General features: G+C 38.4%; 1 protein-coding gene across 8 annotated transcripts in view; it reads right to left on the reverse strand.

The window, feature by feature from the left end:
- POU2F1 (POU class 2 homeobox 1) overlaps positions 1–25,241 on the reverse strand; it is a 112,872-nt gene that overhangs the window by 29,383 nt on the left and 58,248 nt on the right. For 2 of the 8 annotated variants that reach the window (XM_059872144.1, XM_059872109.1), the window contains exons 2-7: positions 23,394–23,459; positions 16,682–16,782; positions 13,810–13,863; positions 12,018–12,173; positions 10,191–10,370; positions 4,248–4,374 (exon numbers count right to left, since the gene is read on the reverse strand). In XM_059872144.1, coding sequence (XP_059728127.1) covers positions 4,248–4,374; positions 10,191–10,370; positions 12,018–12,173; positions 13,810–13,863; positions 16,682–16,782; positions 23,394–23,459 — 684 coding nt within the window. The remainder of the gene's footprint in view (positions 1–4,247; positions 4,375–10,190; positions 10,371–12,017; positions 12,174–13,809; positions 13,864–16,681; positions 16,783–23,393; positions 23,460–25,241) is intronic. The other 6 variants (XM_059872136.1, XM_059872125.1, XM_059872117.1 and 3 more) reach the window with 6 other exon arrangements.

Here is a 25,241-nt window from a genome sequence, read left to right on the forward strand (position 1 = left end):
CCACCAGGGTGGATAACAGGCTGGAATAGGTAAGTGAGCAGGTTTTTTTAGCCTGATGAGAAGGTGAGATCCTACTGCTTTCTTCAAGGACAGAAATGGACTCTGCTTGAGGGTACACTGTAATGAGATTCAATTGCTATCAGAACATGGAAAACTCCAACTAGATATAGGAAAACAATTTGATTTTTTTTTTTTTTTTACCATGACAGCAGTGAACTCTTGGGGCAGGTACTTGAGAATGTTGCAGAAGCTCCATTCTTGGACATGTTCAATTCAACTGGCTGAGGTGCTGAAGAGCTGCTGTAATGGGACCTGCTTTGAACAATTCTACCTGGTCTCTAGAGGTCCCTTCCAACTCACATGATTTTTTTGAACCTATAAAAGCTGCTATTGAACTTGTTTACTTTACATAGGTCATATTCCTAACCCTCTGTCCTGGGTTTTAAGAGTCTAGTGGTATTATTGCATTAAATATGGCACATAAATCACCTATGTGGCACTCTAAAAGACTGACTGCATGGAGGCAGATAAGGATCTATGCAGAAGTAGGACAGTTTAGAGTTTTTTGGGTGTTTTTTTTACAGTTATAGTAAATAGATCTATTGTAATTCAGGATTTTTCCTGTAATGTCTAAGAGTAGCATGAATAATGGTCCAAGCCAAAAAACTCTTCCTGCCAGCCAAGAGTCCCTTAGGACTGATCTGGGGTTCAGTTCCATCTAAAATTAAACAAAAGATAAAACAAACATTCAAGCACAGACTTTTTCAGCATAATTTCTAAAAAGTTGGCCCAGAAGCATAATGCATAATTCATCCCAAACTGATCTCCCAAAAGAGTGAATTTTTTCATGTAAGAACTTGACTGCTTTATCTCTGCCAAAGCTGTTCATCCTCTCACTGGAAGTTAGCTTGCAAGACAAAGCCATTACAAGGACTTCCACATGAGTGAGGTCTCAAAGTCTCTATAACATGTATGAAAAAAGAAAACAGGATAGGATTTGGCCCAGGCAACTTTACAATAAATAAAAAAAATCATAAAGGCAGTCTTTAATAATAAATAGCAATAACTTGAGACTAGGTAGATCCAGTTTCAATGTTTATAGTTAATTAGTAGCTTGTTTTACACGTTTTCCTTTCTGGATATTTTCTTTGTAAGTACTATTTCTAAATCTCACTGTGATACAGTCTTAGATCTCAACAACTCCTGTTTGCAAGATTAATTTATATTAAACACAGCACCATTTTCCTCTCTGTTCAGATTTTTACTGATACAATTTGTATTAGCAATATCTCACAAGTAAAAAGGTGAAGAGTCACCTGATGAGGGTAATATTTTTAAGAAGCAGTTCTAATTGCAGTAAGGGATGTTAAATTGATTACTTTAGAGACAGCTCTATTAGATACAAGAACAGATACAAGAGATATAAAAGGTATTACAAGGTGCTACATTCCTGCTGGTGACTTTAACAATAATATGAACAACAGCTGCACTGAATAAGAAAATGTTCCAAATTTCTATTTCCATTCAATCTTCTCCATATCTGCTGAGGCTTGAAGTAATTCTTTCAGTTATGATGTTATCAATTACCAGCCATGAAAAATGGAAACTTTAAAATTTGTTTCATATAAGCCCCTAAATAGCCAGAAAACGTGTGGAAAAGGAAAGAGACTACATTAGACATATGGCAGTGGATTTATGGGGAAAATTTCCTATCTGCTGCTGGGAGCTATAATGTGTGTGTTGAAGAAAGATAGTGGAATAACATCCTGATTAGTGATTAATATTTTAGGTATTGGATTTCCTAAACTTTTTCAAAAGTTGGATCTTGGCTCACGATGTTCAACCCCTTCAAGAATCTAAATACAATTGCTGGTAACTGTATTTCTCTGTACCCCTTTGCCTCTTCAAGTTTTTCTTCACCAAATGTTAAACATTTTTCTTCACCAAAAGTTTACATCTTCTACAACCTTGTTTAGATACAAATTCTTTACTTATTTCCCTCAAAACTCTTCTCCTTTAAAAATAGTGTTTCTCATTTACATGACTACATGGCATACACAAAATATGTAGCGTAGTCTGTAAAGCAAGAAATTTCTTCCAGAATACATAACCTATACACAAATCTGAATTTTTATGTTCATTATTAAATGTGTACATATATAAAGCTCCATGCAGTACCAATGAAGCATCCAAAAAAAAAAAAAAAAGGCCATTGGTTTTGAAGAAAACTCTACGCTAGTTTCTTTAGAATATTTATTATTTTATGAAGTTGACTAATGAAGCAATAGGACAAGAACAACATGGAAAAGTCAGATGCAACAGCAAATAACAAAATAAAAATACACACTTTCTCAATCTTTCTCATCAATAATAATGTACTGTTTGAGATCTCCTAACAATAACCATGAAACACTGCAGAAAAACCATATCAAAAAGTGATATAAGGGGTATTATGACATACATGTTGCTTTATCATTGAGTGCTCATAAAGAAAATGAGATCTATTCAAGCATTTCAGTTTGGAAGGTTGTCACACACTAATGGCCTATGGCCAGAATTCAGCATATAAATCTCCCTACATTTTTGAGCTCTTCAGTTGTCCAGGCTGCACATTACCAGTAAAACATGATGTCTCTACCTGCACTGCGTCACTGATGACAGCAATATGCAGGTCTTAAATTGTAGTGAAGAAATGAATTTTCAGAGATGGCCTTTGGAAAAGGTACTATGAAAATCTCATCTAGTACTTAATCTACTTCAGAAGATTTTAAGCAAACAAGAAAGCTTTCCCTTCTATAATTCAAACAACTCATTTTGGGGAATGAATACAACGTGCTTCTCTTAGTTTTCCTTTCTGTAAAGCATCATCAAAGGTATTTTATAAAACCAGAAGAATTTAGCTGAAAAATGTAGGCAGACAACAATACCAATGAGTTTTACAAAACAATGCTTTTGTGCTTGCTGTTTTCTTAAAAGAATTTATTAAAAAAAAAAAAACTCAAGCACCTATTTTGAAGAATTCTTGAACTAAATTTTAGTGGTTTGATTTCTTCTAGTAGAGTATGTTAAGTTTACAAGTTCTGCTTCATTTTAAGAAAGCAGTACATCACTAAATGCTCACATGAATAGCCTTTCAGCCATTTTCTTCCAGTGTTGATATAAAATCTCTCCTAAATCAAGTCCTATTAAAAGGAAGGTAATTTTGACTAACCCTTTATTCAAATGTGAGAGCATTCAGACAGTAAGAGCCCTTCAGCGTAATGGAAAGCCAGTTCTATCCAAGTCATAGTATGTAAGAAGGAATGATGCATGAAAAAATTGAAAGGAACAGAAAAAAATGAGGTGCAAAGAGCTGCTTTATAGGACAGCCAGGCTCTGCAGGACTCTTCAAGCATAACAGGATTTGCCTTCTGAGCAAGAATCTTTGGATTACCAGACCTGAACAACTGAGTAGAGTTCATGTAGAAGAGAAAGGGGGGAAAAAAAGTCATTGGAGTATATCAGCATAAGAAGCCATGGCTAAATGCAGTTTTCCGTGGGCATCAACAAATGGGGCGCAATCAGCACCGTGATGCATTGCAGCCTGAACACTTCAGTCCTCAGAACAAAGCTACTGTGCAACAACTTAACTGCTCTGACACAGCACCACCTACCACTGCCCTGTCTGTCTTTGGCATGTAAGTCATACCCAGTGCATTGCCAAAATATTATTATAAGAGCTGTTAAACAAATCCAGCATTCTAGCACTTTTCCCAAGGTGTTAATTATTAGTTCAGTTTATGACAAAATTCTTTGTACGCTCTTTAGGCTTAAGTACTTTTCCAGACTCCCACAAGGACTTTTGATGTTGTAATCTTTTTCCAGTCAGTACTGCTTTTGACTGAGAGAAAGTTCATCTTCTTCTTAATCACTGGTACAGTGCTGTGATTTGGATTTTGGATGAGAACAATGTTGATAACACACTGATGTTTTAGTTATTGCCAAGCAGTATTTAGAGTCAGAGAGGAATTTTCAGCTTCTCACATATCTCACCAGCAAGCAGGCTGGGAGACACAAGAAGCTGGGTGGGGACAGAGCCATGACAGCTGACCCAAACTGGCCAAAGGGATATTCTACACCACCCAGTCACATACTCAGGATATAAACCTAGAGGGAAAAAGCTGGGCATTGGTATGAACCACCTGGGTTTCACTTTCTCCCCTAAAAAACGCTGTGTATGATTTGCTTTTGCGGCAAGGAACACTTACCCTGCTGCCCCTGCGGCGTTTGTGAGATGATGAACTGTGCTGGCTGCAAGTTGGTTGTTGGGTGCACCAACACAAACTGTTGCAGGTTGAGATTCTGCTGCTGAAGCTGCTGCAAGTGCTGCAAATCCTTAAGGAAACGGGAAGGGGAAAAAAAAAAAAAAGAAAACCAAAAAAACCAGAAAAAAGAAAAAAAAAAAGAGAGAAGACATAAAAAAAAAAAAAAGAAAAAAGGAAAAAGAAAAAGGAAAAAGAAAAAAAGAAAAAAAGAAAAAAGAAAAAAAGAAAAGGAAGAGCTGTGTTAGACATGTAAGTCAGCAATAATTCCCAATATAAGATTTCCTATCAGCTATACTCTAACATTTAGAGAAAAAAGTGGATGTCAAACACAGCAGAAGTCCTGCTACTGAATATCCTTTAAAATGGCAATTTGAATTTCACTTTCATTCATAAAACTGAAGTTATTTACTAAATAACCCAGCAAAGTATATCCAGAACTATTCTGCTTTAAAAACAAAATAAAAAACCAAATCAATCTCCCTTCCCCCACAAATTCAGGAGTTTTCAAATACATTAAACTTATCAGCACAAAGATCTCTCAGACTTATTTTTTGAGGATAGAACTCTGCTACAAATCAAGCATATTAGCTGGGAGCTATTTTTTTTTTGGTAACAACAGTCTGCAATTACCATTTGAATCAACAACAGGAAAGCAAAATATTACAGATTCCTTGTTTGCACTCTGATTGTTCAGTTCAAATTTCAGAAAGTAGCTAACTCAATTAGTAAATATATTTCATTTGTTCTGAAACAAATTACAATAAGCTTAATAGATATGACTATAATGAAAGGTTAAAAGGAATAATCCAAAACACTGCATTATTGAAGAACCCTCCTTTTATGTATTTAAACCATTCAGGACTAATAATTTTCTATAATTAAATGACAGGTCTCAATGTAAAATGTTAATCTCTGAGAAACTGAGTTTTCAAGAAAAATGCTTCAACTTGACATTTAGCTGGAGAATGAAAACATAGAGAACTGCTTAAAAATCGTTCCCCCTAAACAGCCTTTTTCTTTTCATCTCCAAACAACACAGTAACAAGAGCAACTGAAATTTAAAAAACACACTGTGAAGTCAGCCAACATAACAGTGGTAATCCATGAAAACTATCTAAACACACTTATTGGATTTTTCCATCCTTCCAGGAAGAATCTATTTCAAAATACTCACTAAAGAGGTGGAAAAAAGCCTGAACGAAATTCTTCCCCCACTTGCAACCTCCCATTACACAAACCATACCAAGAAGACAAGAAGACTCCCCCAAAGCTCTGTTTCAGGGAAGTCACTAAGGTCTCTGTTTGCAGAGAAACCGTGTTCAGCTGCAGCAGTGCTCAGTGTGGCTGCTTGGAGCTGCCCATCTTCCCACAGCCTCAAACACACCTGAGTTCAAGTGAACCAGAGGAACAAAAAGCTGTTCCTTGGGCTGATGCAGGTTACTAACCACCCCCACAACCTGCTCAGCCAGAGGATGGGACAGGCCATTCACTGCCAGCAGTGGATTTGGCAATGAGAAGTCAAGACAGACTGACAAAGACTTCTTTCTTATACAATTCTGTTATCTGTGACAATACATTATTTTAAATCTGTTAAAACTGTAACTTGAAACTTGCAACAATCTCCTTCAGGAGATGAGGGGTGGGGAATGTCAGAAAGGAAGACTAGGGAGGGGAAAAAATAGGGAGTCCACTGATTTATGAGACCATAGACAGGCTTTATAAGAAAACGACTACTTAACCTGCATTACACAGACACTGGTCATCAATCACTTGGGCTACTTAGCCCTGTTAAGTCAAAAGCATGCAGTGTAATAATATGGTAGACAGACACCAGATGGATTGATCAAGCAATGTGCTTTAAGAAATGGAAACTTCCATTTTATAAGAGAATGCTAAAATTTTAAAAAGTGCCCATGAGCAAAAAAGTGGTTTTAAAGTCAATTGTATTGTTTGCTTTCAGAAAATTGCAGAAATAATGCAACTATTCCAAAGAAATCAAGGCAAAATTCCTTCTTGAAAGAGAGCAATAATTACTCCAGTTCTATCCTAGAACTCCATGTTTCTTATGACTTCATATCCTAATATCACATTGGTCAGAACTGCTACCAAAACCTCTTACTTCTTGAGCTCAACAAAACTTGGATCTCCACTCATTTATTCACTGATTTTCAAGCTGGTAGCAGATTGTACTGACCCTCCAGCTCAGAGGGGCTCATACTGGAATGGATGTAAGGACTGGATGCAGAGTTGAAAACAGAAATGGAAAGAGCTGGGCAAGCTGACTCAGGTTGTGAACACTGGGCAGAAGAAAAGGAAATAAAGAGAGGCTGCAAGATGAAAACACAGGTAGATAAGAGAAAAAAAACATAAACACAAAAGGAAGAGCTGGGAAGACACTGTGGAAGAAAAAAGTATCAATGGAAAAACAGATAGGTTAAGGACCTCTCCCAATCAAAAGCAAACAAATGAAATCACCCCAGATGACCAAGGAGATCTCAGATGATTTGAAGCACCCCCACAGGAGATGGAGTTACATGCAAGAAAGAATACAAAGAAACAGTGGCAGTGTATCTGTAAGATCAAAGGAGGAGAGCTTTTTGTTTAAGACTATGGTATTCATAACACTGGCTACCCAGCCAAGACATGACAGCTCTTATCATCAGGCTCTTACACTTTAATATGAGAAAACTGTTTTTAAATTGAGGCCTCAGGGAGAACTGATATAAGCAATCTTATTCTGTGCATCTGCCTTGGTAAATGGTATGTTGGCTAAGTCTTGTTTAAATACAGAAATATAATTCTGCAACGCAAAATGAAAATGATACCTCCAAGGCTAATCACTCCTAAATAGCCCTACCAGCCCTGCAAATGCATTTGAAATCCAACTTTATTTCCACCTTGGGAAAGTTTTTTTATTTAGTTAATTATACCATTATAATAAATCTCCCAATAGCAAACACACAAACAAACCTGACACTGTTTTCCTATACTGATCTTTTTTTCCTCAGTGTTAAAATCTGTATGCTAGCACAAGCACATAGAAAGAGGTGGAAAGACTTTCAGGGAGACATGCATGTCTTCTGGTGCTGCCTAGCAATTTAGAAAGATCAAAACAATCCAAATCCTACCTCAGCAGAATAATCTGTCAAGTGCTGGGTCTTGCTGTGAGGAAGATTTTTTGTTTTAAAAAAAAAATCTAAATTTCTAAATTCAATGCCATTATTTCCAATTACAGTTTCAGCACAAACTTAAGCATCTGACTCATTTTGAGATTTACATCACATAAATACAGAGCATAGATCCTGAAAACAAGGAAGTTTATAAAAAACCCCAAAAGTTGAAATACAACTGTTTAGTGTCATTCCAGGAGCAGCACAAGCTCCTCACCAGGCTGCTGCAGCAGATACCTTACGTGAACTGTAGTGCACATTACAGAAGTCATGCTTTTGCAATTAGTTAATTAAAATAAATATGGTAATCCCCCTGCTGCAGAGACTTGACAGTTAATCAATTATTCAAAAACCATCAATTAAAACAAACATTCAGCTATTTGTATAATCAGCTATATATTTACAATAGCAACACAAACAAAGCTGAGCACTGCTTACAAATCCTTGTCAAGATGGATCAAAAAGCATGGTGCTATCTACCTATGAACCTAGATGGTAGATGTTTTCCATAAGTACCTCAAATTATATCCAACACCTGCACAATTTATGCCCTGCACTTTCATCATAAGGAGCAGTTAACAAGATTCAACCAAGCTCATTTATGTATCAAAATAACCTATCCTAAAAGACATTAATTGTAAAGTCAAACATTTAATTAGAAATGTCAGAAAACAACTACAACTTTAATTTGTTCTGCCATGTGGCAGCTACAAGATCACACGCTATTTTTCAGAGAGCCTTTAGCTCACTCTGTGCACAAATCAGACAATGCTGCCTTCAGAAACTCTTCTTTGACAGCACATGCCTGATATTTTCAACTCCTCTCAAACACTTCTCTGAAGATTTTCTAAGTTCTGGAGAAAGAGCCAGTACAAAACTAAATTGTAAATGCTTCACACATTTTCAGGGCTTTGCACTGAGGTGGGAGAGCAGGATTAGAAACATCTCACACACACATCACACTGGTATCCACTGCTTTGGTGGCCTGTTTGACAAACCTAAGGCCAGACAGTTCAAGGTACAGATTTTGTTAATAAGAAATTTTAGGCCACCACACCTCAGTGAAGTAGACTTTGCTATCTTAAGCTGCACATCTGGAAGAGAAGAGGCACACCTGTGGATTGCTTACATGTATGTTAAAAGACTCACATCCCATCAAGTGGGAACTCTGTGACAGGTGCATGGAAAGATGTCAAAAGCTATAACCAACAACCTCCTTGACAAGGACACTGCCCATTCTCTTCTTGAAATCTGTCTGTATTATTGCCTACAGACAGTCTAAACAAAATTGAGATATGATCTTGAGAATTACAAGTTTCCTTGAATGCCACGTCCTTCAGCCATCTCTACATCATGCCAGTGAAGTGGATTCCTTTGCTAAAAAAGGTATTACTTGGTGATGTGACTTCTCACAATGCAACAAGAGCTTCAGTGGGAGCAATCTCACCAACACAGCAATATCAGCACTCGCCTTTTAAAAACAGGATGGCACCACCGGCCTCTCTAAGGACAGCCAGAGAGGTCAGAACTTCTAGACCAACACCACAAAAGTTTGTCACTTCAGCTAATGAAAACCTGATAGCACAGCCAGGCTGTTGTTATTCAGCTAGTGCACCAGCACAGTAAAGGACTGAACATTTCACCACCAGACTTCACAGATAATTGCAACATTTTCATTCTTGCCCTTAATCAGACCTTATGTTCATTTTTTCGGACACTTCATCCTGATTGAACACAAGAGAAAATAGCCTGAACAGAAAGCATTAGACAGTCTGAAAGAACTTGGTCACTCTATGAAACAGCAACTTTGAAGATTATATACCCCACACACTTTGCACAGCTAGACTAAGAAAACTGATACTACGTGCCAAGAGCTTTAATCTATGGAAAGATGGACCTCAGCATGAGCAAGACAATCACCTACTCATAGAACTCAAGATGTCTAAGCTGCACATTTGATTATCCTTGTCCACAAGTCTAAGTATTTTCCACACTACATACACTAAGCACAGAGTTAGTGCCGCTGCAATCTCCACACTGAATTAAGCCAGTCCCGGAAGACCCAAGAGGTTCCTTACTGGTTCCTTACTGGTTCTAGAACATCCACAGCGAGCAGTTCTTCAGAACTGACAAGTCTTTAGTACCAGACCACAAGACTGGACAGATTCCAACACCAAACTCATTCTCCAAGTTTTTCTCCAGACACACAGGAGTGCCCATTCTTTGTCATGGAAGCTGCAGCATTAAACACCAAGCCAAAACACCACACAAATGGGTCAACTCAAACTGCCGTTCTTCAGCTCTATCATTTTGCTTCTAACAAGCACTATTTGGGTCTGACAAGTATCCTTTCTGATATACAGGCATCACTTCCCATCCATGCAGGTCTCAACAAGTGCAACTTCTGTGGGCATCTTTCCATATCCTTTTTTCTCCTTTCTCACACTAACTACAAGGAGGAAAACTCAGAAAACACAGCATCTACTCAGACTCTGGTACAAACTCAAAAGCCCAGTGGAACTGAGGAGCAGCTGGCACACATTCCTTGCTAAGACTATCAAACTTCAACCTCATCATCCAACGATGCACGAGGAAAGACTAACAATACTCGAGGACTCTAGGAACTCACTGAGCGAAGAACAACAAATTTAATTCGAATGGTGCAATCAGTCAAAAACCTCCTTTGTTTTCCACCCTCTCAAGCCTCAAGGCTCACCTGTGCAATCTGTATTGGCTGAGATAGAGGGATCTGCGTCATCGGCGTTGCAGCAGAGGCCGAGATGGTGGCACCAGCAGCGCTGTGCTGCTGACTGGCTGAGTGCTGCACTGCAGCCGCCAGCAACTGGGCCTGCGCCTGTTGGAGCAATAACTGTTGCTGGGCTGGCGTCAACGTGAGCTATAAACAATTAGAAAACACAGCCATTAATAATGGGAAGAGCCACTTCAGCTACAAAGTCATTAAATAGCTCAGTACTACTTATGCTAACCAGGCAATCCTAGGGCTATTCCACTAACTGGCTGAGGGCTCTGGCCTTAAGGAAGGACAGCTGGCTACTCGATACAGTGAGAGAACCAACCTACCACAGGCCTGACACAAACCAAACTGCACCACCACCACCTACATTTGCACTTACTGGAACCTACAGAACCTAACTCTGCTCCAAAGTTTTCCTCACAACTCTACCAGGAGTTTCAGGGAAAAAGCAATTAAGTAGCAAGCAAAAGAAAAGAATCAGTATTGCCAGGATTTGAAAGGAAATTTACACCCAGCAGAACAGCAAGTGATTAGCCAGATGAATGTGAAGCAGGAATGCTGGCTGTGGCTACTGAACAAACTGATAACACCCCAGCTGCTGCACATTAGCATGAATCCCTGCCATATTCCATCATTTCCATTATGCCCTAAGATATAAGTAAAGAACATGAGCTCCATTTGTTTCTCTCCAAGTCTCCCCATCTGCCTTTTTTTTTTTTTTTTTTTTTAATAGAATAGAGTTGGCAACTTTACATCCCTTCCCTTTCCCAAGCACACATTATCTCTGTGGAACAGGTGGCAGCAGTCTCTCCTTTACATGTAAATTAATCTTGATGCCCATATTTACTACAACCCGTATCTGCACAGGCCTGGAGTTTTGAATGTTTCACTACAGCAGACAATCAGGAATTAAAACAAACCAGTATTTTTTCTGAGAATACAAAAAATAATAAAATATGCCAGGTTTTAATAACATATCGAAACAGTCTCACTTTTAAAACTTCCAATGCTTAACTGAAAACAAAATAAGATGTTTATTTACGTAGTAACATAGGAGAAGATTTAACAATTGAGCCTGAGATTAAGGAGTCATTTCATGCAAGTGCAGGGATGATCTAACCTAACACTTCAAATTATAAATATATTGTCAGAGCGACTGCCCTAAGCTTATTAACACACAAACTCTTATACTGCAAAGCTGATTATGGGAAAGCAAATTCTTTAACCAGCCCATTCACAACACTTGCTCTTTTTTGAAATTACTGAAAGCCTTTACAACAATTCAGAAACACTAGAAAGTGTAAACCAACAATTATCCCATATTTACTCCCAAAGTGTTGCAATTAAAAACCCCTCAAAATCAGTAGGATAGAACAAAAGGGTTCAGCAGACTTAAGGAAAGTACTAATAGTTACTTGAAACGAAATGTGTTTGAGAAGAGGAAAAATTAACAATTCCCATAATTTTTGTTCTTCACCCAGCTATATGATCCAGTCTTGGTCTCCTATGCCTCGTTTTAATCTTGAAAAAAAAAAATCTCTTTATGACATCAGTGACTGTCTCATTTGTAACTGTTGTAAAACAACAGGTTTTAATTTCATTGCAGGGTCAAAAGGGATACTGAGAACAGAGAAAAGAATTCTTTGTTGTTGATGTTCAGAAGCAAATACCTAGCGACAAACCCCAAATATTACAGTCTGCTTATTTTTCTAGCCAAATATTTTCTGTTGCCCCTTCCACCGAAGTTCAAACTACATTAAAGGCAGTTGCAGTGCCCCTCAATAATACCTGTGTGGGACTGCAGCATCCCTGGGTAACTCTTACCCCGGTGATCTGTCCTCCGGCCAGCATGAGCTGGGTCTGGGGTATGGCCGCCTGCACTGAAGGCTGCTGGGAAGGCTGGCTTGGCTGCTGAGAGTCCCCAGATTCTTCATTAGATTTAGACTAGTCAAAAAAAAATACAACTCTTTATAGTGTAAAACAGATGTTAATGTATGACGCTGCTATCTCAACACTGCACAATAAAAATCTTTCATCTGCATACGAAAAGCCCTTGGGTTTATTTTAAGAGTGTGTTTAAGCAATGGCTCTGTGTGCCCACCATCTCAGCTACGATTGCTGAAACACGTCTGTAGGTAATGCAGCTTAAACAAAACAAAGAGACTCTCTGGTCTCCTGTAACTCTGACATTATTTTCAGGTCCCACTTAATTTTACACCGTGCAACTGAAGCTGACGCTACCTTTCACCATGAAGAAAGAGAAGGTTGTTAAAATTATTCATTGCCTAAAATCCTGAACAATGGAACGAGGGAAAGGAGATTGTGTTTCCATTTTCTCTATCTCCATCCTGTACCTCTAAGTCATCATACTGTTGGCTTATACAGAACCTTTTTGAAAAATCCTCAAAGGTTTCTCTACCTACAGCGAGATATATAACATATACAGTGCTTTTAAATACTCAGTGCATTTATTTAATTGAATGTTTTATTTTAAAAGATTCAAGTTTATTTTGATTTATTTTTGTGGTTCGGTTGTTTGTTTTTTTTTTTTTAAAAAAAGAAATTGTGAAGACATGAGGGAGGAAATGCAAGTGCATGAAGAGGGGGAGAGAGTTTTATGATAATTAAAACTGGTTATGCAGAACATTACAATTCTGCATAGATTTGCATATTTTCCACCACCTGTTTTGGGGACTGCAGAGCAGGCTAATTAACATAAAGGCTCTGATTAATTCTGCCAGTCATTGAGCGATAATTACAGCACAGGACTGTAAACATTCTGCACTGGAGATACAGCCTGTTTGCCAACATCTCTCTCAGGGATGGAAGTTTACCATGGCAACCAAGGCAATTTTCTGCCTCCTTCCTCTTAGAAAGGAAGGTCACTATACCTCCTCTTCTTTCCAAATTGTTATTATGTATAAGTGGGTCCACATTCTATTGCATTTCGTGTAATGCACTACCTACATTCTTTAATAACATGCAACACTGAAACCAGTTTTCAATAAAACTGCATCCCTTGCCCCTCAATATAGTACAGAGAGGAAGCAGAATGTTAACAGATAAACTGAAGTGTTCAGCATCATAAGAAAGTTTGAAAGCTTTGCTGTCTCACGTACATTATTAAACAAAAATTACTCTGACTTTGAAATCGCTGTGTGTTATTTACAGAAGCAGTCTGAACTAGACACATTATATAGTTAATGCTACGTTATATTCCTATATTCAGTTACCAGAAGGAAGGACAAACTGCAAAATAATACTCACTACATGTTTAAAACAAGTCAGTAAACAGAAGAACATGAAATATTCCTGGAGTTTTAAGGTTTGCATGATACCACACCTGACTAAAATTCAGCATTAAATTATGGTCACTCCATGTTTTAAACAACTCCAGAGCCTGAATGCTTACGAATCTGAACCTGATTTACAGTTGTAGAAGTGTTATTCCTTCATACCTATCACTTGCCAAACCAGTCAGACTGAAAAAACTGAGTAATGTATCATAGGTTAAGAACTATCTCTACTGGTGCTGTTTGGGATGAGAGAAGGATGAGCAGCAGAAGGTAACTGTCTTTACCTGTACATTTAAGGACTGAGCAGCAGCCTGTAAACTTGTTCCAGCGAGCTGGACCTACAACAGTGCAAAAATGGAAATGAAATAATGTAGAATCCACAGAAAACTAGTAATGTAAAAAGAACAATCTCCCCACCCGCATTCCAAAAAAAACTCCCCCAAGAACAGAGCATGCCCTTCTAACATCTGAATCAGTGGAATAGGGGTTGTACTCCAGGCTGAAACAGATGTGGAAGACTCTTTCACGATGTTGTTTATCTGCCTCTCACTGAAGGTATCCCTGCCTAAGGATGTAGATATTATGGATGGAGTTGAAACAGAGCATATTGAACTGGGCATGCCAACTAGTCCTATCCCTGCTGGAAAAATCCAGGCTCCAGGGCAGGGCAATAAGCTCTACTCATCGTCATCCTACTCCCATTTCAGAACGGGTCTTACCCCAACACTGCACTCATCAGCTTTCTGATATGAGCAAGCACATGCACAGCACAGAACCCAGAGCATAACCACACTCCCTCAAATTAACCCATTCAAGTATTTGCAGCCCTCAGCCACTGAAAAGAAGATCTCAATGCAGAGCACCGGAGACACTTTACAAAGGCTGTATTGATTTAGGTATACTTAAAACTTGAATTCGATGTTTGTTATTAACAGGCCCAAAGGTGGTCTTGTGGGTGAGCAGCAAGGAAAAATGGATGATTCAAAAAGTGAGATTTTTGGAGTGCTTTTTTATCTCTAATGAGGAAAATGTACAAAAATGTATCTTTTCATTTACTGAAACCCATTTGAATCAGTCTCGCCTTGTTTCTACCAGCACCCCAGTTATAAAGAAGGAATGTTCTGTAATTAATTACCAATGCTTTCAAAGGTCAGAGTAACAGCCTGTAGAGAATTCCATCTCTGGACATGTTTGAAAACCATTGCTCATTTGAAAACCAGGTGACATGTAAGGATACAATAAAGCAAAGCAAAACATAGCACTCTTGCCTCTAGATGGAGGACCTTTATATGGTCCCCACATAGAGAAGTCCACATATTTTCAGGCACAGGAAAAACTGCAGCACATAAAATTAATAACTAAATATTTTGAACAGGCAACCTTGGAAATATTTCCTACTGCTTTAGATGAAGGTACTAGACATAGTAAGCATGATCTACATCAAAGCAAACACTCCCAGAAAAGCCCCTCCTCATCAGAAGCAAAATATAGTTTGACACAGTCAATATAATCTGTGCTTTTACCATGGATTAACAGCAGAGAATAGCCTAAATAACACCACCCTGACATCCAAATGATATACTCAAAATAATACTTTAAAATTACAAACACCACATAAAAGACTACAAATACATATTGATTGCTCAGGTACAGCCAGCACATTCCTGAAAATCTCTGTGAATGCAATTTGGACATCCCTTTCACCACACAGCCAACATTTCCAAATTAGAAATGCTGAATGCTGCCTACAGCCCAGTATTTTGCATTAGTCTAGAGCAAAGCACTGTGTGTTAAGGTTGAATAACACCCCACTAACAGCAGCCTCACTACCAGAGGACAGATTGACAATAGATTCCCACACACCTGCAGGTGAATAAAAGAATACCTGAGATTTTCCTTTGAACCAGTTTCAAGAAATGAATCACACTTTATCAAACATGAAGTTATAAAGATCCTGACAACTGTTTAAATAAATAAATTTCCAAAGCAGGATAAAGCACTGTGCAAAACCCAATTACTGTCCTGGTTCAATCCATAGAACAAAATGAAGACTAAAACAAACAGAATTCTGCAGAACAGCTGTATCTGTCTCCATGTTAAACACACACTGGCAAGCCATAAAAACTAGTCAGCTTCTCTCCACATAAAGGCAGCCTACAACAGCCTATTGGTTCAGCAAATTCAAACAGTGGCACTCCCTTAGTCCTATATAAACCAATCTGCTAGGAAAATTGCAATTATGTGACAAGACGTGTGGAATGTTCCATACAATAAAACGGCAGTTCAGAGCTCTTAAAAGAGGGCATAAAAGCTTCAGTACTTCAATTATACCACAATAACTGTGCAACCTCAGACCTCAAACATTCAAGGTCATCCAATTAGGTACAGTATTTTAAAGTTTAACTTGGTGCAGAGGAAGGGAAAGAAATTAGGACATTTGTTTTCATACATCAAGTGCGAACAGATAAAAAAACTACAAAAAAATGCCCCTTATACTTCTCTTCACCTAGGGATGCCCCATTTTGCTTCAGCCTGCATCTGAAGTTCAGCTTTGATTCCCTAAACACAGCAGCAGCAGAACAGAGGGATAGTATTGGAAGTCTGAATATCATCTGACAAACAGGTCACTGAAATAACTTTTTTGTAAAAAAAGAAAACCTCACAAGCCATTTATGCTTAGTAAGTACAATCAACTTTCTTTCTAGTTAATCTGTAAGAGTGTTTTTAGCTAGACAAGTGACAGTTTTGGAACCTTGGCAGCCATTGGGCCAATACAATCCTTTCCTAAAAAATTTAAATTTTTTCTTGCCTTTCAATGTGTTGTTGTTGTTTTAACCTATTAAGGTTAAAACAACAACAACAAAGCAAACAAACAAAAATCCCACTCAAAACCACACTACAACATTTAGGCATTTTCAAGTCCCCAAAAATGTGATTTGTTGTTCTCCCAAAGAGGTCTCACCCTATCTTGGTCTGCAGCCTAATGCAATTAAGTGAATGCCACAATTAGGATTTTTCCCATCCACGCTCGTTAACCAGGGTGGTGTACCCAGATTTATGTTCTAATAAATGACTCCCCGTCATTCACAGAAAGAGAGAACATGGAACACACCAGGGCAGCTGAGTCTCCTCTGTTTGAAATGTCTCTTCTCTTACCTGATGAAGGTGCCCAAGGAAGGCCTGGGCCTGGGCTGTAGAGATTGCTCCTCCGACAGGCACAGGCTGCTTTTGAAAGTCCAGGCCGTTTGTTTGCGTGCCTGGAGAAAGAGAGATATTGAAAACTATTAATTACTGCTTTTAGTAAGTGGAATAAGAATTAACACTCCAACTTTCCTGCTATTCTCTCTACATTATATAGTAAAAAACACTCAGAGTAATAAGAATTGCATTTTTTTAGTGAAAGCACAGTGGGAAGCAGAGTCGAGACTTCAGTAATAGAGCATTTCTCAGCTGAACAAAATCAACATCATATTTTCTTTAGCTTCCATCATCTATTTGTGAACCCAGAAGATATTTAAAAGATGTGCAGATGGGGCACTTAGGGACATAGTTTAAAGGGGGACTTGGCAGCATTAACAGTTGGGCTTGATGATCTTAAAGGTCTTCTCCAACCTAAATGATTCCATGACCTGTGTTTCTATGTACACTACAATGCCATCACTCTCTAGACAGTTTGAGAACCAAATGGGTGCTTGCTGCTGTGATTAAACTGTGTTTCCATTCTCCATGCACCCGCTATCCAATAGCTGAAGACGAACTTCAGTTCAGAAAGTGCCAACAGCAAGGTTCATATAAAAGACACCTTTCCTAAAAGGCAGGTAAAATAATACTTGATAGAAACAGAAGTCCCATCTATATACAGCACTTATGGGCCACAGTTTTACTCTTTCCAGAAATGACTCCTCTACATTTCTGTTAAAGTTTCTTCAGAGGTCTCACTAGGTAAGATAACTGCCTTGGCTTGCTTTTGCTTCTTCACTTACTCTCATGTAACTAAAACCTGGTTATTTTCCTACATTTTTGCAATCTTTTCCTAAACTGCTCAGAAGACATGAAAAGCTCCCAATTACCACAAAATAATTTGGGTGTGAGAAGAAAAAGAAAAAAACAAGTGTTTTTTTTTGTTACTACCCACAGGAAGGGAGACTCCAAGTGTATTGAGCTGCAGGGAATTTCTAGAACAGATGATGCAATCTTTAAAATTGCATGACTGAAATGAAGCTAAACCAGCTTTAGACTTGCATGTTTATTCATCATGACAATCAGATTTTGTTCAGTGCCCACAGGCAGGTGTGCATAGTAACTCCTACTTCAAAATTCCTTCCATCATCTACATTCTTTGCCATAAAAACCTAGCTTATCTACTGAGCAAAAGAGTCACAGTTGTTGAACAACAACAGGTGGTTGCTACTCCTTGGAAACATCTGCAAAAGCAAGCAGTCATAAAATGTGATAAGTAAAATAGACTGTCCAAAACCTCACACTGCTATTTTGACCTGCAAACAGCTTACACAGGTCACATTTCCAAAGACTAAGCCACTGTTCAATTAAACACTGACATAATATCAAACTTTCTACCATCCAGGTAAAGTATACCTAAGGTGGCCCTTTGATGCATCTCGTGTGGGGGTTCTGTGTGGGAAGATTTGGTTGGCTCCCAAGTTTTCAATTCTATGCTTCGGGCCAAGTTTACAAACTTAAGAGACATACATGCAGCCAAAGATCTACAGATGTATTAAAAATGTTCCAATTTTAAACTGCATCAAATTATTTTGCTTAATTAGTCTAAAATTCCAATTCAAAGTGAATACAGGGACTCTCATTGGTCTGAATTGCTCCTGAAGGAATGCAACTTGGTTGTCTTTCTCTAAAGAATGGTATATAAGAAGGTCAGCTGGAAAGAACCAGAAAAATCCCATCTATCTTCATTCTTTCCAGTAAACTTCAGAATTCCCTCCATGCAGAAATACAAAGGGAATGAAAAAGTAGTTGGCTAAATATATAAAACTAATTCCTGACAAATAGCTACCATAAGTCAAAGGAAACAACCTACCACCTCCTCATTGAATCAAAGGTTTTGAATTACTTTTCAATGGTCAGGGAATGAAAAAAATACAGATAAGAAAACCTACTGGAGGGCAAATACTCCTCATTCCAATAGGAAAATTGTGGGGGTTAAAAAAATTATCTGTTTCTGAGAAAAGCAGCTGCAGGCCTCACCTTAGGTAAATAGGTGAAGCTGTTCTAGTTAACTATCTTCCAAAAAGAGCCTCAAAAATCATGATACCATTTTAAAAGAGCACTACTGTGCAAGTGTGCTGAAGAAATGCTCCAGTTATCATTTCTTAATATGGAAATCTGAAAAAAGCCTCCTAGGTGATAGTTTAGAACAAAGCAAACTCCAAGACTGAGCTTAAAATCTTCATGGCTCCCAACAAACAACTTAGGCACTCAGAGAAAACAACACTTTCTTTAAATTCAAAGAGATCAGTTTAAACTGAAATTTAAATCAATTTAAATTGAAAGATATCAGCTCCCTCTCCCCAGGTCTCCCAAAACCAAACTCAGGGGGAAAAAATCCACATCACACCTGCTTACTCTCTGTTCTACTACTTGCATCTTAAACTCTCTTTGGTGTTTGGAGGCCCAATGTCTTCCCCTCTGGATGCAGCCTTAATTTTGGAAGGAATGCTACCCTGGCTGTTTGCATTTATCACAGGATGGCCATGTCTTTTGAAGAAGAGCAAGGAAAGTGAAGTGAGTCTAGCATATGAGAGGCCTTGCTTTTAAGGTGCTCAGTGAGATGTGGCACCACTCCCATGGAATCCAAGAAATCTGATAAGGAGCAGGATAATGAAGCTGTCAGAAGCAGAAGGTCAGCACATTGTAAGGACATGAAAGGACCAGAATGCCACTCTTGCTCAAGGTAAGAGTTAAATACAAAATCCTATGATGATTAACAGACATGGCAGATAATCACATGTATCATAATTTTAAAAGTCCATGGTATTAATGTATTTTCCATCTTCATCCCAATGTCCATAACTGCTAGAGCTTGCCAACACCAAAAACAGCCCAAAAAGAGTGGTAACCCTCCATGTCCCATCTCTCCTTTCTCCTTGGTTCCAGCACCATCTTGGACAGCTCCCTGTCCTGCCCCTTCGGGTAGCTCACCAGTAGTTTGTTTTGGTCTGGGTGCTCCACCCCCAGCCAGCAATGGGATGGAATTTCACCCTTACAGTCAAGGTCCAGTGCAACCCAAGCATGTTTAAATTCTAGCATAAATTCAGCCATGTGCTCAGCTACTTCACAAAGTTGGTTTGGATGAAGACTAATACAGTGCTACTCCAGGGAAAGGAACAGAACTGAAGATGGATTATTTTATGGCATTTTGGAATTGTACCTGCAGAGGGTAAAGGCATGACAAAGTAGAGCAGGCAAGGTAACATTACACCTGCAGTTAGGAGAACAATTTACTCTCAAAATTCCAGATTATAATAATCAGACTTCAGCCTGAGTTTGTAAACTGCATTAGAAAGGAAGAGGGGTGAGGAACTCCAGATCTGGGGAGATGTGGAATAAAATGCAAGAAAGAACTCAGAAAGGGAAGGCAGCCAAGGAGAAGGATGATTTCAAAACCAGCTGGAGTGGGTATCTGCACTGTGCTCTGGGAGATATCTCCCAGCACCACCACATTTTCCCAGGTCACTTCTCTCTCCCCATCTCTGCTGAAAGACAGAGATAGCCCCAATACTCAAAAATTGTTGTTTCCCTATCCACTTGGTTTCCTAATACCAAGTTCAGCATTGATAATTGCCTGATTTTAGCAGTTGAAGAACAGTTCATGGTCTCTCTCCTACAGACTTCCTTCTTATGGAAACTGGAAAATCAGTCTTTGGAAATGAAGCAATTCAAACAAGCATCCTCAGAATCCTTCCAAATACTATGCTTACAATAATTATTATTTTGCTGCTATGTCAACGAATGCCATAATAGTACAGTTTCCATAGTCATATAACCTTGACTTTCACACTTCTGCATTCACACAGCTCTTACAAGAGAAGATGCATCAAACAAACAAAAAGACTGAGATTTTTTTGAAAATTATGCTGCCTGTAAAAAGGAGATCAAAAGGGTTTTACTGTAACTAAGATATTTTTCTTTCCCTTTCTCCAGCAGATACTATGTAGACTGTCTGCCCACAACTGAAGCTTGGAAAAGATTTCTCTAACTGTGCAACACTGATGACCAGTCGGTCAATACACGTTCTTAAGAAAACAGCCATCCAACAGTTCCTGTACTTGGTTGTTGTTTTTAATTGGTCTGAAATATGGGTTCATTTTTCAGATGCTTAAAAGTGAAGTCCAGTTAACACAAAAAATTTAAAGTCATAGCATATTTCAGGCACTGTATTGTGACCAATATAATTAGGGGACTTTACAATGTTTCTTAAATAGTCAGAGCTCAAAATAAAAAACCCAAGTTTGTTAACTTCTATGAAACTTAGCTGATAGTTCAGAGAGCTACTGATGTTGTCATCTTTAACCAGTGGTAAATGTTATTTTTTTTTCCTGAGAACACCACCTCTGCCAAATGCAAATTCACGCTCCACAGAAATTTCTCTTAACTTTTTCAAGTTGTACTATCTCACGACAGTTTAAAACAGGAATGACCCAAACAAGCATCCACTGAAGTTTAAAAGATAGAATATTAGTGTTTACACAGCAGACTCAAGTGATTTACAAATGTCACTGGAAAGCAGACAGTTAGAGAAAGTTACAAAAATAAGAACTCTGAGTGTTTATAAAAATCATCATCAGGCATTATCTGGGGAGCACAAGCACTGACAGAAAATCAATGGCACTTCCAGTTCCTCAGCATCTGAGCTGAAAGCTGACTTCTTTTCACTCAAGTATGCACTGAGCCCAGAACCATAATCTAAGTACCCCGATCAGAAGACTAAAATTGCATTCTTTGAGTATTCCTTTCAGAGCCTAACATCTGCCAAGTTGACTAATACAACTGATGCTTGAGCTCCTAAAGAACATCACAAATGCCATCAATCACTATCTCCAGGGGTTTAGGAGCACTGTGTTTTAAAACAAAGCAATGACTGCAGAACAGAGAGTCCTCAAAAATTCTAGATTACTTTAGCTCATATAATTTAAAAATCAGGATACAAAACTGGAAGGAAAGACTGGACACATTTAAACTAAAGAAGCAAAATTCCAGAAGTTTTAAACACCAGTCAGAGTCAAACTTTTGTAATAACTAACTTTAACATAATGTTAGAGTATAAAAAAATACAGTCATAGTATCTACATTTAACATGAAAGGACCTACATGCAGCTTTACAATCCATCCATTTTACGTCATGATCCCCACCTTCAAAATGATGAAATATTTGCCTAAGAGAGCAGAGTTCTGCTGAAGCAGATGCAATGCTCCTGTGATAATTGACTGATTACCTTTGAATAAAACAAATGCTCCTCCTTACCAGCTCAGCTGAGGTGAAACTGCTAAAGTTGCACTAAAAGAAGTGCGTTGGGAATGTGCTCTGGAGAAAGCACATGCAGGGAACTGTGGCCAAACAGGGGAGGAAATCTGAATTTTCTCAGAAGTTTATACACATCCTCCAGCTACAAGGAGTCCACAGGGATATTTAAAACCATTGTTCCCTTGATGCTGTTTATGATCATGAAATATTTACGGCCCATATGTTTTCGAAATAATGTTTTATATAATCTTAAACCCTTAAATACATAATAAAACACCTCTATGCAGAAAAAAAATTGATACCTCTCCCATTAAAATACAATGGCAATTACAAAACCTGAGATGCTAGCAACAAAACACACATTAATAAGCAGGCAGAAATCCTTTTCACTGAACCCATATATTGGCACAAAAAATCCAACCTCTCAGAAAAAGAAAATTAAATAGTGTTAACTTCATCGCAACTCCAGAGTTTAAAATAAAACTCTTATTATCAAACCATGAAGAAAAAACCTGATTTTCTTCTCTCAAAGCAACAAGTTCCCTCTCACCAGAATTTTCTCTTCCCAAATGCTATTCCGAGCTGAGAAAAGATTCTGAGCTAGGTTAAACTACTTACTTTCCATTCAGACTGTCATTTCTCTTACATTCAGAATGAGCATTTTATTACCTCCAGAAAGGAATTAAAGCATGAGATAGCATGGTTAAGTCATAGCGGCTCAATGAGCTTCTTCAATGGCTTAGAATTTGGTCACATCTTAAGACTGTGCCAAAAGGCAGATTGGCCCTGACACAAAATCTGTTCTTCCCCACCAAATTTTAAGGTTCTGTTCTAACACACTAAGAAATTACAGAAAAGCTGGCTAAAATTTTTTAAAATTTTGATATATTATGCTTTCTCCATTTGACTTGTTCTCGAGAACTTGTTGTGACAGCTTGAATGAAATCTAAAACGGAAACAGGATCAGGCAGTGGCCCACATCTGCCAGGGAAAATTTCAACCCAAAAATAAACGATGAAGTTAGAAGTGCCAAAGGTATGCTCTGCCAGGAAAAAATGAGACTATTTATGGAGAGCTAGTGCCACCAGAGCTTCAGCAGTATCAGAAACATTACAGATAGAAAAAGTGGGGAAGGGAAATCTTATATAAAAAGTGTGGATGGTACTCTAATAAAGAAGGTATGAATAATGCCCTGGATGCAGTAGCGTTAATGACAAAAGTATTTCCAGGTCTCTAAAATCAAAGGGTGTAGGTTTTTATTTGTTTGGTTTTGTAGGTTTTTAAAATCTCACTAAATAGGTAAAGAAATTTTGCTTTTAATATCCATTCAACTCCACCAGAATATATCTGCACCAATTGATCATTTCCTACCTGTGTTCCCGTCCCCACTCTCCATCGATGGTTTACTGGTTTCTGACGGATTGTTCATTCTTGAGTCTACATTAAAACAGAAAGAAAGATAAAACAATACAGCAAAAAATCCCCAAATCTGCTCATACCTTTTTATTCAAGGGAAGTACAGAACAGCAGAAATTTGCTATGTACCTTACCCTAATTTAGATTTATAACACAAAAAAGAACAACCAAAACCAGAACACAATAGTGAATCTTCCAGATAAATATTATTTCAAAATTTTCTATGACATTATTCCCATATGTGAAAACATGGTATTAAGGGAATAAAAGACAGCATGCTGGAGGGCAATGATAGGTAGGAACTTAATTTTCAATACAATGAAAGTCACAGAAGAAAATAAAGGAGGGGGGGGAAGAAGGAACAGTGATTACACCAAGATTCAAAAACATTAAGTCTGACCATCATGGCCTACATTATTCTTGTATTTGCTCCCCCTGCCCCACCCCACCCCAACAAAAGAAAGGAAATTCAGTCATTATAATTAAATGGATGCCATTTTCCTAATACTGCATTTCTATTTTACTAGAATGTCACTGACATTAAGTTATTTTATATTTCCTATATATTCAGGCAAAACCATACAAATATAAAATAATTCCTCTTCTTTCTCCCTCTGGATGAATGTATTGAAAAGTCTGTTCCTGGTTTCAAAGCCTGTCAGCTGAATACAGTGCAATGCAGAGGGCCTCTCCAGATGGCAGACAGAGAATATAGTTTCCTTATATAGGAATCTATACAGATGTTCTGTGTACAGCATCAGCTTTCCAGCTTATTACCTCCTCATTCCTTGCCACCGACCCCAGTGTGCCACATTATCACAAACTAAAATTACAAAAGGAATCTCAAGACAGAACAGCTCATAAAATGAAGTGTAAGCAAATCCTTGAGCACACTCTTCCATTCCCATAATGAGCTAAAAGCAAGTTCAATGAGCTTAAAATGAACCCTTTACTCCAGGATATTCTCTCACTAGGTGCTTAAAAGGTTACCTCTGTCACGCACTTTCATCAAAGCAGTGATTTCCAAAATACCAACAGGCTGAAGAAGAATACAGGAGCAGCATTAACTGTGCTGCATCTTTACCCCAGACAGTTCCAAGAATGCCCAGACTGCCTGGCAGTCAATGAAAGCTGGAAATGAGAAGATGGACTACTGCCATGTGCCATCACCTGCTACTACCAGTGCACAGGAAAGAAAGGGACCTATTGGAGTGAGTTCAGAGGCCACCAAGATGATCAGAGGGCTGCAGCACCTCAGCCATGGGGAAAGGCTGAGAATTGGGGTTGTGGAGCCTAAAGAAGACTTCATGAAGGCTTTACTGCAGCCTTCCAGCACCTAAAGAAGCCTGCAAGAGAGCTGGAGAGGGAATTTTTTGAAGGGCACGTAGTAACAGGGGAGACTGGCTTTAAACTGAAAGAGAGCAAGTTTGGACTGGATATTAGGAATAAATTCTTACTGTGAGGGTGCTGAGACACTGGAACAGGTTGCTCAGAGATGTGATGGATGCCTCATCCTGAAAGTTTTTAAGGCCAGCTTGGAGCAAACTGACCTAGAGCAAGGTATCCCTGCCCATGGCAGGGGGGTTGGAGGGTTGAAACTGGATAATCTTTAAGGTCCCTCCCAAACCAAATCATTCTATGATTCTGTGATCAATATTTTTAAACCTAATATAATTTTCCACATGAACAACTGTGGCAGTTGAACCCAATACAGTCTTGAAAATCCAGAGGAATGTAACAACCACAAAACTTCCCCTGACAAGCTAATACAACATCTCTAGAGCCTCAACTCTTCTCAGAAAG

The sequence above is a fragment of the Haemorhous mexicanus genome, chromosome 2, assembly GCF_027477595.1.
Source record: "Haemorhous mexicanus isolate bHaeMex1 chromosome 2, bHaeMex1.pri, whole genome shotgun sequence".
Classification (NCBI taxonomy): domain Eukaryota; kingdom Metazoa; phylum Chordata; class Aves; order Passeriformes; family Fringillidae; genus Haemorhous; species Haemorhous mexicanus.